We start from the raw sequence: 14,438 nt of genomic DNA, 5'->3' as shown, positions 1-14,438 counted from the left end.
AGTGGTAGCATCCAGAAACTTGAGCCTGACACACAGGGAGAGATCTCTAAACATCTCATAAGAGAATGACACAGGTTTTTTAAAAGCCCTGGTCAATAACCTTTTATTTTCTTTAATCCATGGCTTTTCCATACCACCAGTTCTTCTGGAAAACCATGGATCTGAGGTGTATGCACATTGTCGTTGCTTCCAGAGCACCTAACAGCTTTGAAATGGACTTGGGCATAAGTTTTTGACAACGTCCTAGACTCTGGTCCAGCCATCTGCATGTCACACCTGGACTCCCTTCAAAGTTTCTTCATGGGTCCATCTGTATATATCACACCTAGACTCCTCAGGTGCCTCCTCACTGTCTCTTTAACAATAAGGTGCTATCCGAAAACCTGCAATTCTAGACCACAGTTCCTGCTGCAGGTTGCATTTGAACTGTGTTCCATTTCCCCATGTGGACCCCCCCCCCGACCCACGCACCCTCAAACCACTGATTTTTCCATGGCTCCCAACCCTCCTCCAGCTGATTCTACATAATCTCATGTGTTTCCAGCAGCACCCACAGCCCTAGTCAAGAGCCACACCCTCCACTACCCCAATCCTATGGAATATCCCAACAATTCTGCCCTGACGGGTCTTCCTGGGTGGGTTCCAGCATAGACATAGCCCCTAAAGAGGTGCAGGTTTGCTTTCTCTTACACTTTTACAAGTTATCTATTGCTGTTCCTTTAAATGTCACTGAAACTCTAAATCCCCTGAAAATGTGCCCCTTGCTCTTTAATAAGATGACCCCACTAAGGAAGCTGCAACATTTTACCCCATATCCTGGAGGGTTGCTTCCATCTCAAATGTCAATAGAACCCAAAGGAGCTATACTGTGCATGCTCTTGTGGGTGTTTGTCCACATTTAGGGGAAATGCTTGAAAGGAGAAACTTGCAGGAGACAAGGGAAGCTAGGGATGGTTGATAGAGAGCAAAGGAGAAAAATGAGTGCACAGTTGTGATCAGTGACAACTGAAACAGGTAGGAATGCAGCCTAAAGAATAGGAGGACATAGAGAAGGACAGGGAGATGTCCCGTCAGTGAAGGCTGCGTAATAGCTCCTAAATTAAGTGGAAGACAATCTACGGCTGCACCTGAGCCTGGGGCTGGAGGTAAGAGGGGTAGGAACCCGGCAGTGGCTTGGGGATAATACATATATGATATCATGGCTCCCTCCCCTTTCTGCAGAGGATAAAAAGCATCATGCATTTTACATAACAATAGAAGTAAGTGAAAGCTTGCAACCAAAATCTTTGCTCTTACCAATATCAGACTGCTCTCTCTAAAGCACTCTTAGTAGATCATTCACTATTCACAAGCTGTTTGTGCTTCTTGTCCATAAGACAAAGCCCAAGGGTTTAGTGGAGCATTTAAGGCCTTGACAGCAGGCTTTCAATGTTGGGTCCCACCAGCTGCCTCTGTCCTCGTCTGATTCTACTTCCAGTTCTTATTAACCCACCTCCTGCTTTACACCTGCATCAATCCTGTTTCTCCTACTCTGAGTCCTTGCTCAGTAAAATGTCATAAAAGTGTTTACTAGAAAAATACCAATGCATCGCAATTACAGATTGATTTAGTCAACAGGAGAGGGCAGAACCCCCAGGAGGTCAGTCATCAAGACAGGCAGGTTTTAAGAGTGCCTGGAGGACTTTGGGTGTAGTCAGGACACACACGTGCGCACACAGACGCAAACAACCACAACATCAACCCCTTGCCAACTTCTGAGCTCAAGTTCCTGAAAGATTGACACAAATGTTAGGTGTAAGATGTATGTTTTAAAGAAAGGGAGGTAGGGGGCACCTGGGTGGCTCAGTCAGTTGAACATCTGACTCTTGGTTTCAGCTCAGGTTGTGATCTCAGGCTTGTGATCTCAGGGTTGTGATCTCAGGGTCATGAGATAGAGCCCCCCACCCCCATCGGCTCCCGCACTGAAAAGGGAGTCTGCTGGAGATTCTCCCCCTGTGCGCGCACTCTCTCTCTCTAAAAATAAATTAAGTAAATCTTCAAAAGGGGGGTGGAGATAGGGACAAATTTCAGATAATATAATATATACATATATTTTATGCATAGCAAATTAGATTGGCAGTCCAAGAATACTTGAAAGGCTACCACCTGTGGAGCACGTGCTAGCAAATACACAGAGGCATTGCTGTCAGCTATGAAACCCATTCTTGCAGGCAATTCTTCTCCTCTGGTAAATCCGTCACAGGTCAGAACATGGAACAAGGGATGACTCCCTCCCAGCTTCTCTGCGACGCAGACCTTTTTGGAAAGTCTCTCCACCAAATCTTCTTGGTTTGAAATTTCATTTCTTTTTCCCTTTTGTTCTCTTTTGTTTCTTTTCCCAAGTCTCTCCAAAATGACTGTCAAAATGGAGAGTCAAAATGACTCTCCAAAATGATGCCATGGAGAGTATCCTGGGCTGTGGGCAGCTCAGACAGACGGCCTCTTTCTTCACTGTCCTCAGACCCGTGATGCGTGGCAAGGAGGAGCCCTGACCCATGGCGGCACTAATGTGACTTCAACAAACAAAAATCTCAGAAGTGCAAATCCTTCAATCCTGCAAAATTCAAGGATGGACAGGCACTGGCAGCTCAGGGGTGTTCTAGAGAGAAGAGTCAGCGGGCACCAGACGTATGTGTGTGTGTGTGTGTGTGTGTGTGTGTGTGTGTGTGTGTGTGGTTGGGGGACCCAGAAGGTTCAGCATGGAGCATGAAGTTCAATGGCTGCCACAGTCCACCCAGTACCAACACAAAACAAAACCGACTTTGAGACTAGTGTATATAGTATTTAATGGAGGAGAGAAATAATCTTATTACACACCCAGGGGGGAAAAACAGGATTTCATTTCTGAAGTCAGCCTAACATCTCCAGCTGAATGGGTGCCCCCAACTTTGAAGAGCTAAGTGTGATCTGTGACTCACTGTACGCTAGGGCAATGCATTGCCCCTTTCTCTTCCCTGCCTCCTGAGGGTGAGGTGGGGGGGAGTGGGCGTGGGGGGACGGAGGGGGAGGTGGTTATAGTTTTCTTACAAGAAATGGTTGTTTTCTGATTTTTTTCCTTTTTCTCTTTTTTCATTTTTATTATTTTTTACTGAAGTATAGTTGACATACTTGTTATAACTAATGTTATATTAGTTTCAGGTATAAAACATAGCGATTCAAACATTCTAGGTATTACTCAGTGCTCACCACAATAAGTATAGTCACCAATCTGTCACCACACGAAGTTTTTACAATATTATTGACTATATTCCCCATGCTGTACTTTTCAACCCTAGGACTTATTTACTTTAAAATGGGAGTATGTCCCTCTTACTCCCCTTCACCGATTTCACCCATTCCCCCCACCATACGTCCCTCTGGCAACCCCCATTTTGTTCTCTGTATTTATGAGACTGTTTCTGGTGTTTTTGTTTGGTTGTTCATTTGCTTTCTGAATTTCTTTATATGCCACATGGCCTTTGGCACAGTGAGGTGGGCAGAGGGGTGGGTTCTGAAACTGGAGCCCCACTTCAGAAAGCCGCTGCTGACTATGGACTCAGCTTCAAAAGTCAAAGTGCAGGATGGAGAAATGGCCCCAGTGGTCGTCAGCTGTAGATGAGCCCATGCCCACTCTATTCACAGGCCGTTGACACATATCAGGGGAGCCCTAGTCTCACCCGGACCTTGTACACTTGGCAGCACCCAGTTCTGCCCTGGGAGCCAGTTTCACACCTCTCCTGAGTTCTAAGCAGGGTGCCAACTGATACTCATGAAAGCCATCTTTTATGGCCTTCCTCCTACATCTTATCATTGGGAAACAAAGTAATATTTTTAGGAAAAAATGTTTGGACATGCCTGGTATTTTGGGAACCTAAACACAACCTATTTTAGGTTCATCAGTATTGGAAAGAGAGTTCCCAGCCTCCTTGTGTGGTTTTTCCTGTCCAGCCTTAGCATCATGCTTAGCATATCATACATATTCATTCCTTGGTAGTCATTTATATTTAGCAGCAACTGAGTAGGAAAAAAAAAAGATAAGCAGGAGTTTGGGAGACTTATTTCTTACAAATTTCTTTCCAAATTTAAATGCACCAATAAAAACTTCATGGTAACTGGATAAGTTGAATATGGAGAGTCACTCAGACACCTTCCTCTTAGAACAATTTTTATTAAAATGGCATTTTGTAAAGTGGGATTTTTCTACATAAATATAGCTCTAACATTTATATTCTAAGGGAGTGATTTTTGAAGGACTGTTTTTTTATTCAAATAGTTTTATTTGAAAGCCTGTAGCCCCTGTGGAAGGAGATCAAGCTTGCACACCTCTCTGGTCCCTGGGCATCCTGCTGTGGCCATGGGAGCGTCTGCTCACAGTGGCACAAGGCAAACATCTGAGAACAGTACCCAGGGCGGTAGGGAGGAGGGATGCACTTAGAGGAAACCCATCAAAATCGTACCTTCCAAGGACATTATGTGTTCTTTTTGCAGCTGCAAATGTTAAGAGCCAAATCCAGTGAAACATCTTAATGTTTGTGGATTAAATTCCCCTAGCTTGAAACGTACTTCTGAGTTCTTCCCCAAAAGCCAGGGAATAGGTTTCCCTCAGAGGATATGCAGTATGTCAAAGACCAAAAGTTCAGACTATATAATGCAAAGCCTCTAGGCTCAAGAATGCACAGCCTCCCCTCGCAGACCAGAGTCATGGACCATCCTTCTCTGGAGCTGCTTACTGTGGGAAGATGCATTTGGCTGAGAAGAGCAGGGCCTGTGGCATTCACTTTTAGGGGCTATGGCATCAGGTTCTGACTCTCGTGAGGAAGGGACTCTGTATCCCCAGGCCAGGCTGGTCGCGGCCTACAGTCACCTTTAGCATAAGCTTTCTCTATGGCAGACCAACTTCCATTTGAGGCTTAAACTTCTCAGGGCACTTCGCTTATTCAAGCACTGGTTCCCAGTAACTCTTGCTGATAGAGAAATTCATAATGGAACGTAGCTGTGGGAAAGCCCAAGGCACCAGGCTGATAGGTTGTTCCTTATACCAGCAATGGTATAAATGAAAATTCCAGGCCTATGAGCAGAACCTCGACAAGGGCCCTGATTCCTCCCTACCCTCTGAGGGCTCTGTGGTGATCACTCTCCCTGACCTCTCACAATCAGGAGTCCTGCTTTACCATTCACGGCACAGTAGACATGGTGCTAGGGTGCTAACTCACTCCACATCCGTACCCCCCACTCTCCTTTGCCAGTGGAAGCCCTGTTGTATTCAGGCTCCTCTCTCTCTTCAGGAGAAGATGGTGGTTGTAAAGCAAGCTAGGTCATCCCAATTGACCCCACTGCCCAGCCTTTGGCTGTGCACTGCTTATGGCATGAGAAGTGAGAGGATGTCTGCTAGGGGCTTCTAGAAAAAAAAAAAAGACGCGTGGAGAGTGAGTCTGGTGTGATGCCTGGGGGAGTTCAGGCAGGGCGAGCAGATGCACAGCGGAGGCTAGAACTGAGAGAGCCAGGGAAAGGGATGGAATCTCCCTGGGCTTCTTACATGGGAGGCGGTCACTGATTTTAAGCTAGGATGAAGCTAGTTTTCTTTTACTGCAGCCAGAAGCATCTTAAAGGATACATCTACGTAAGGTCTATATATGATTAGCCCTCATTACTTAACACTGAACACTTTGCAGGCCAAAGTCATTCAAACAAAGTTCCAAGTCTGCTCACTACGGCCTTTCAGTTACTAAAGTGTGCAACGTGGAGTAATCAACTGTAGAGCTGATGTTCCAATTGGAATTTAGGCTTCCTTCAGCCATTTCCAGGCTCTAAACCTGATCATGGTCTGGCCAGCACTTTCATCAAACACTAGCATGAGGACATAAAGTTATAATTATGAAATGCTCAGGTGGTCAAAGCCAAGAAGAATTGCTGATAAACTAAATAACAGATGGAGGATTTGAAAATATGAATAGCATTTACTTGTATATTAAAGAATAATTTGCCATGACCAAAAGGGCTTTATTTATTCCTGAACTATAAAGACATTTTAGCTTTGAGAAATCCATAGATTAATAGAGGGTGACCTTAGGAGATCGCACCCAAACTTCCATGGGATGATTCCAAGAGCGGACACTAGGGCATGGACAACATTCAACATCTACTGCTGATTGTGGAAATCCTGGAGCAGGCCAGCAACACGTCTCCTGAACATGGCAATCCTCTCGGGCCAACAAATGAAGTTGCATAAAATAGAAACACTGGAGACATCGCCTTAAAAAGTAAGACCTGCCAAGAATACCCTATTAAGTAGTACTGTCCTGTGAGTGCAGACAACACAATAACTAAAAAGGAGCATTTTAAGTGCTTAGTACATACAGGCTTACGTGCTTTCTAACCCTTGCAGCTCCATCAAGCAGATATTACTATTTTTCTATTTTACAGGTAACAAAACTGAAGCCTAAAGAACTTTGGTAGTATTTAATTGAGAGTATGAGGCAGATCTCCCCATTACAGATGTGGGACAGAAAGGGCCTACACAGCTACTGGAAAGGATAAAATTGTTATTACATGTGATTATTCTCAGAAAAACTATAGGACTGAAAGATTGTTAGAGTTCATTACAATATACTGAAGCTACTAAACACAGGATAATGATACACATTTATAAATAATGTCCCTATATACTAGCAATACTGATTAGAAAAGATAGTGGGAGAAAAACCCTTTTCAAAAACTAAATAAAAAAATAGGTGGAAATAACTTTAACAGAATTTGTAGGCTCTATATGTTGAAGCTACAATAACTTTAGACATATTGACTAAACGGAGAGAGAGTCTATTTTTTTGCATGGGAAAAGTTAGCGCTATAAGAGCCTTCCCAAATTAATATGTAGATTAAATAAATTACATAAAGATCTCAATGGACTCTTTTGAAACCTGAAGAAGTGATTAAAATCTCATCTAGAGGAATACACTGGGAGGGAAAAAGAAAAACCTACTCATTCATCCGCCAGTATCAGACATTACAATGTGTTTTAAAATACCAATAATCAGCCAGCATGAACTGCAGCTGAGACACAGGGAGCTCTTTGTACTATTCTTGCTACTTTTCTGTATGTGTGAAATTACATCAAAATAATAACTAGTATTATGTCAAAATAAATAAATCAACACCTGAGCCTGTTACGAGACTAATTGGCTATCTCTGCATGCATTCCAACTCCACAGTCCCTGGGAGGGGTGACCACCGGAGCCGGGCGATCTCTTCGAGGGAACTGGGATGTGGAGTGCCCACTCAGAGGCCAGGGGTCCTTTGCTGGCTCAGTGGGAGATAGACAGCATCTTGGGGGGGGGGTTGGGGAATGGAGCTGGAAACAGTGTATTTGAGGAGGCGAGTGGACAGAACAATCACTGGGAGAGAGCATAAAACAGAGGAGTTTCAGCAGATATTCCACCTTCTCCATTCCTACAGAAAACGGAGGCCAACAAGTCTATCCTCATAATCACTGCCAAATCTTGGAAGCACTTAGGTCTCAGTGGAAACAAACAAACCCTCAGTAAGATGAATTCAAGGGAAGGGTGGGTGAATGGGTAGACAGACTTGTAAGATGGATTGACATGGGAATAAACCTCCCTTGATGGCAAGGAAGAGTTGTGAACTTTCTACTGTGACCCTGCAAAGCTCCAAAACTTTCCTTCAAAATCATCCTTCAAAATTTCCATCAAAATCAAAATTTCCTTCAAATTCAAAAATTTGCAAGTGACAAAAACCTGTTTGCCCAGGCATGCCATCCCGTCATGCAAACCTGACTGCACCAGCCTCTCACCCACCTAATGTGGATCAAGTCCACACACAAGACACTCTGAGGGTGTCCTGCAGTGTGTGCCTCACGGTCCTTCAGAAGGAATGCTCAGGTTAACCAGCCGATGAAAACAGGTAAGTACACTCTGGGAAGCAAGGGAGGCAGAAGCCCCGCCAACACACAGGAAGGCCTTGGCAACGGCAGTGCCCCAACTCCCCAGGGCCACCAGTTTTCTGCCAGGCTGACAAATGGCCACCTCTCTGCCTCCCTGATGCTCCCACCCAGCTGTTACCCAACTCACCTGTCCACTCTTCTCTCTCGCTAGGTAACTCTTTCATCTGTATCATCTCACTGCCTGTTACTTCTATCCATCCTGCATGCCATCGGCTCAAAAAAGACTGTCCTCCTGGGCCCCACTCCTAGACTGGGCCGCCCCATCCCCCACCACCATCTCCCTATTTGCTGCCTGTGGGTTTAGTCAGCTGTGCTGGTGCACAAGGTCCCAGAGCTCCACCAAGGCAACATCCCTGCACAAAGCCCCTGCCAATACCACTCCTTTTGTGGTGACCAAGGGCACGGCATAGCTGCTCTCTCTAGAGGGCCACCTCTAACACTTGCAAATGCCTTCTCTCAAATGGTTTTGGGACAACCAACAACCAACTCAAAACTTCACTTCTGCAATCGTTTCTCCAGACAATTCCTCCTGATGTCTAGGCTGCCTGGGAGGAGAGCCACATGCACCTGTTCACTTCAACTTTCTATGTCAAAATATGATCCAGAATGTTTAGCGTGATGGGTATTAAGGAGGGCACATATTGCATGGTGCACTGGCTATTATACACAAATAATGAATCATGGAACACTACATCAAAAACTAAGGATATACTGTATGGTGACTAACATAACATAATGAAAATATTATAAAAAAACAAATAGAAACATTTTAAATGACAAAGAGTTATTATTTTAGAATGAATATTTTTAAAAGAAAGTTGAACCTGAGGGATCAGACTTGTTCTGTTATTCTAACTACAAACCGATACTGGCTCCGAGGGAGAAAACATTCTAACCAGAGCTGCTTGCAGTAAAGCAGGTTGCCCGTTGCTGGTATTAATCAAGAAGAGGCAGGATATCCTTCTGTCCATGATGCCAGCTAAAATAATCCCATGTAATGATTGCAACCTGTTTTCAATCCTTTACATCAATACAAATTTGAATTTTCACTTCAGACGGTAAGCCTTGTTAGAAATCCTTCCATCTCTGAGTCTATACACTCTGGCACATCTGCCCTCTTACTCCCAAATTTAATCTGTCTATTCTCAAGTGAACTTTACATGTCAACTTTGATTAAAAATACCACTTTGGGGACTTTAGGTTGAATATAGTGAATGTTTTAAACACACACATTTGGGCACCTGGGTGGCTCAGTCGGGGGTAAGCGTCTTCTGCTCAGGTCATGATCCTGGAGTTCTAGGATCAAGCCCAGCATTGACTCCCTGCTCAGCGGGGAAACTGCTCTTCCCTCGCCCTGCCGCTCCCCCCCGCCACCTTGTGCTCTCTCTCACTCACTCTCTCTCAAATAAATTAAATCTTTTATAAATAAACGCACACACACACACACACACACAATTTATCTCTGCTTCTTCTCCAACCCCACACAAAAGGCTACAAGGGATTAAAAAAGGAATAAACAACAACAAAAAATCAAAAGGAATAAACCCACAAAGACAGAGACAATGAAAGAGATCATAGCCAACGTTATCATGAAAATTTCAGAAGCTGGACAAACGGTAACTAACTTCAGCTGTCTGTTTTTCTACCCACTAACAGCCTGCAAAGGGGTAGATGAGAGTTGGTGATAACAACCAGCCACTCAGCACTCCAGAACACACCCTCTTCCCGAATCTTGGCAATTGGAAGCAATGGGCTTCCTGAACGTGGTAGTGCTGGAGTTAAAATTCTAGATGTACATAGAAGGGTCGGAGCCCAGACCCCTTCTGTGAATGTTGTTATTGTTGGGTTAAATCCATTTTCTTGCTATTTACTTTCTATGTCCCCTCCTTATTCCTCCTCTCCTGCCATCTTTTGGGTTAATCAAGTACTTTGAGTATTTCAGGGGTCCTTAGATATACCTCTTAGCTTATTATTTCAGCAGTTGTTCTAGGGAATTATCTGTGGATCCTTAATTCATCATAGTCTGTATTCATGTTATACCACCTCATGCATAATGTAAGAATCTTAGAAGAGTGTTGTTCCATTTCCACCCCTCAACCTTTGTGCTATTCTTGCAAATATATTTTTTCTACCTGTTATCCAGTAATCTTTGTACATTGGTTCTTTCAACCAAGTTCCTTGATACTTTCTTTCTTCCTTTGGGAGGGAAGAAAGACTATGACATAGATGGTTACTGGAAGGTAAAGCATCTAGAACCAGTATTCCTCAGTCATAAAAGTGGTTATCCCACTTTTATTCTGTTTTTGGAAGAGTAGTCAACATTCTCTTCTAAAAACTGAAAGAGAATGTGAACAAATGAAATAATATTTTTTGTAGCTCATTCGTCTGACTTTTCCATTGGGACCTTGTTCGGAAAGTTAAAGGAGCCACATCTCTTCACCAGAACAGAACATTTTGTACAGCAAAACAAGGAGAAATTTGAAACTAAAAAGTGATTTCATCATAAGGTTCAGATTTGGAAAATAAATTTGACACCTACTAACATTGAGTGGTTTCAAAATTTAGTCTCAAATATTCTCTATTTTCAAAGGCAAAGAATGAGAACAGAGAACCTTTTAAGTAATTATCAAATAAATCAAAAGCATCAAAACTTGGCTCTGAGCTTTCCAAGATTTGACAGCTAGAGGCTACAAAATTATTTAAATTTTAATTATATGAAAATTAACCTCAATTACTCTGCTTTGGCTAAATAGGAAGGAAACAAGGTTTTTTTAATTGGATATATTCTATCAATCTGATACTTGTGACTGGCCTGGGGCAATGTGTGGGACCAGGCTTTACCTGTCAATGGGAAGGTCTTTCCCAAATTTTAAAATATAAGGGTCAATAAGATCCCCACAAGAGGAGTTTTCCAGAAGAGCAAGATATTATTCATTCTCCCTTTAATGTGAATGTATATGTACTTCTCACGATCTGAAAATCACGTTTTTTTTTTTAATTACTGTGCATACCTACTCAGGTTAATTTTATTATAAATTATTAATGCATGATAGTTTAGAAATTGGTTTATTGAGTTTTCTCTCAAACTTTGTAGAACCTATTGTGCCCTCAATAAGAAATTCAATAATACCTGAATTCTATATGAATTTTTTTCTAATATATTTCAGTTTTTAGTGAAATTATTTTTCACAAATTGAGAACAGACTGATTGCCAATGAAACAAAGGACTTTTAAAAATACATAAAAATAAGTAGAGAAACTGATGAAATTATTCAATCCTGTAGTTGATGACATTGTGTAAATTTTGTTTATTTAGATGGATTAACAAATTTTTGTAATCACTGTGCTCTTTGTTTAGGCTATTTTTAAAGATGTTTAAAAATACTTAACAAAATTCGTTCTACTAAATGTATGCCTGATTAGATTTATAAGCATTAACTACTATCTGTCAAATTTATAAGCCTACTCTGTCAGGTGTTTGCAGTTTAGTTGAACATACAACTGGGTATTAAAATTTTAGGCAGATTTAGCCATTGAATATGAAAAGCATTAAGCAAAGAAAAATTTATTGTTTTTATAATTCTTAGAAATAAGTTCTATAAGCTGAAAGAAAAGATTTGAAGGAGAAAAAGGTACCTAGAGATAATTTTAATATACGGGATAATAATTAAAATATGAGGACATGGGAGTATTTCTTCCCATGTCCAAAAGCATTTCTTGGGAATTAAAGCATTAGCAATTTCCATCAGAATGACTGTCATTGAATCTACTTTAGAATTAATGCAAAAATCAGAATGTATGACATCAAACAATGTGCTCTAGGAAATTCAGAAAACTGCACAATCTCATTGCCAGAACTTCTGGAAACTAAATGTCTTAAAAAAATCTAATAACCTTAAAGACCATTACATTAACATGAAAACTGATCCTCTGCTAATGCAGAATCTGTAATTACCACAGAGACAAGTTCTGTCTCCTGTTTTCCCATGTTTGGGGAAGTAAAAATATTTACATCTAAGCAATTTAAAAAACTTTCAGTCAAGAAAAAATTGGTTTGGGGCTCCTGGGTGGCTCAGTTGGTTAAGCATCTGCCTTTGGCTCAGGTCATGATCTCAGGGTCCTGGGACTGAGCTCCAGCATCGGGCTCCTTGTTCAGCGGGGAGTCTGCTTCTTCCTCTCCCACTGCCTGCTGCTCCCCCCTGTGCTTGTGCTCTCTTTCCCTCTGTCAAATAAATGAATAAAATCAAAGGAGGGAGGAAGGGAGAGAAGGAGGAAAGAAAAACTGGTTTGACCAAACTACCTATTTTCTTGGCAAATATGAAGGCAACTCTTTAAGAAAAATCATTCAGTCACATGAAATCACTAACCAAGAAAAACATCCATTATCTTAACTAACTTTTCCCATAGGATCTCTATGCTGAAAATAAAATAATATTCAATCGTTGAACACTACATCAAAAACTAATGATGTACTATATGTTGGCTACCTGAACATAATATAATAATAATAATAAGAAGAAGAAGAAGAAGAATAAAAGAATAAACATAAATAAATTAATTAATTAATTAATGACAAAAGGTGCAGATTTGGGGGCGGGGGGAGGCGGGAATGGGTATGCCACGCATGCCCTGCTGAAGGCCTGTAGTTCCAGAGTAAAGAGGGAAGGGGACAGAAATAAATATCTATTGCCAATATTGAAACCAAAAAGTATTAAAAGAAAATAGACTTGTACCAAAATCCAAGAATGAAAAGTACAGGAAATCAATGAAATAAAATAATGTAAAGCTAAAATTCTTTACTGAGCTCCACAGGCAAATCTTTTGGGCCACGGCATTACATTAAAAATTTATTTAAAATGTTAAAGTTCTTTAAATATTAGCAGAGGATTGCTGCAATGTGTATGTGTGCAAGGATGGATGGGAGGATGGATAGGCAGATGGATGGGCATAGATACATAGACTTTCAAAACATTCACTTACCATTCACTGCTTTGCAACAATTCTCCCAATTTGGCTAGGAAAACAGATGATCTTTGTTAAAGTTCGCATTGTCCACAATAGCTAAATTGTGGAAGAAGCCGAGATGCCCTTCAACAGATGACTGGATTAAGAAGATGTGGGGTCCATATATACAATGGAATATTACTCAGCCATAAAAAAGAACGATTTCACAACACTTGAGCAACATGGACAGGACTGGAGGAGATAATGGTAAGTGAAATAAGTCAAGCAGAGAAAGATAATTATCATATGGTTTCACTCATTTATGGGACATAAGAAGTAGGAAGATCAGTAGGAGAAGAAAGGGAAGAAGAAAAGGGGGGGGTAAACAGAAGGGGGAATGAAGCATGAGAGACTATGGACTCTGGGAAACAAACTGAGGGCTTTGGAGGGGAGGGGGGTGGGGGAATGGGATAGGCTGGTGATGGGTAGTAAGGAGGGCACATATTGCATGGTGCACTGGGTGTTACACGCAAATAATGAATCATGGAACTTTACATCAAAATCTAGGGATGTACTGTATGGTGACTAACATAATATAATAAAAAATTATTATAAAAAATAAAGTTCGAGTAAGGAACAAATAAAGAGCAAGACCTTTTTGAAGTGAGAATCCTTTAATAACTATACTCATTTCCAGAGAACAATAAATACAGAAATCACAAGCAGTATATGTAACAGTAATCTTTTCCTTAGCAACAGAAAGCACTTACTTTTATACAACTTAATGGGAAAACACGTTTAACGAAAATCAGCATTGGGAAAAGCGACACAACAGAAGAAAATTGCAAGTAAAATGAAAAATTTTTTGTTCCTGACCCTAACTACTGAGATTCATACTCCAGGTACTCCGTCCCAGGGAAGACGGGAAGGCTGGAGATTCTGAGGTTGGAGAGCACGTTCAGCTTCGGGCAGCAGCAGTCTGGGGCTGCTCAGATTGGAGCTGTTTACCAAGATATTCCCTAGAACAGCAGGAATAAAATAGCAAGGTATATTAGAATTTAAACAACAAAGATTCTCTTTCAAAATCAAAGCACGATATACCATGTCATCTACACTTACTTTAACATCTAAAAATTAGTAAAACAGCTCCAGAAAACTAATCTTTTCAAAATCTGAAAAGTGCCTGTTCTGTATGAATTTTAAACGCTCTCTTTACCATACGTAAGTCATTACATACACACACAGTGATTCAGCATACAATTACAAGGCAGTGTCTACCTCCCTGTCTGGGCACAAGTCATGTTTACTGCTGTGCCACTTCTGCAATCTAAGAAGTTCAAAACCAACTGAAGTACGATTCCAAGTAAGTGGACTGATGCACAAAAAACACATTTCCTGATACTAGCGAATATTAAGTAGCTATATCTCGGGATGAAAATAAATCACTGAAAATACTATCACGATTTACATGTCACAGAGCTTCTTGTTAATGAGCACTTTATCTGCACCAACATAGTCT

At 41.4% G+C, this 14,438-nt stretch overlaps 1 protein-coding gene across 2 annotated transcripts in view; it reads right to left on the bottom strand.

Moving 5' to 3' along the window:
- Positions 1–13,574: 13,574 nt before the first annotated feature.
- Positions 13,575–14,438, bottom strand: part of ATP6V1H (ATPase H+ transporting V1 subunit H) — a 121,565-nt gene continuing 120,701 nt past the window's right edge. For both annotated transcript variants that reach the window (XM_045789090.2, XM_087864879.1), the window contains one exon: positions 13,575–13,938. In XM_045789090.2, coding sequence (XP_045645046.1) covers positions 13,878–13,938 — 61 coding nt within the window. In that variant the 3' untranslated portion in view covers positions 13,575–13,877. The remainder of the gene's footprint in view (positions 13,939–14,438) is intronic.

Source organism: Ursus americanus, chromosome 9, assembly GCF_024610735.1.
Source record: "Ursus americanus isolate L20-20 chromosome 9, mUrsAme1.1.p, whole genome shotgun sequence".
Classification (NCBI taxonomy): domain Eukaryota; kingdom Metazoa; phylum Chordata; class Mammalia; order Carnivora; family Ursidae; genus Ursus; species Ursus americanus.
Note: the sequence above shows the minus strand (reverse complement) of the source record. Positions and strands in the feature narration are given on the sequence as shown.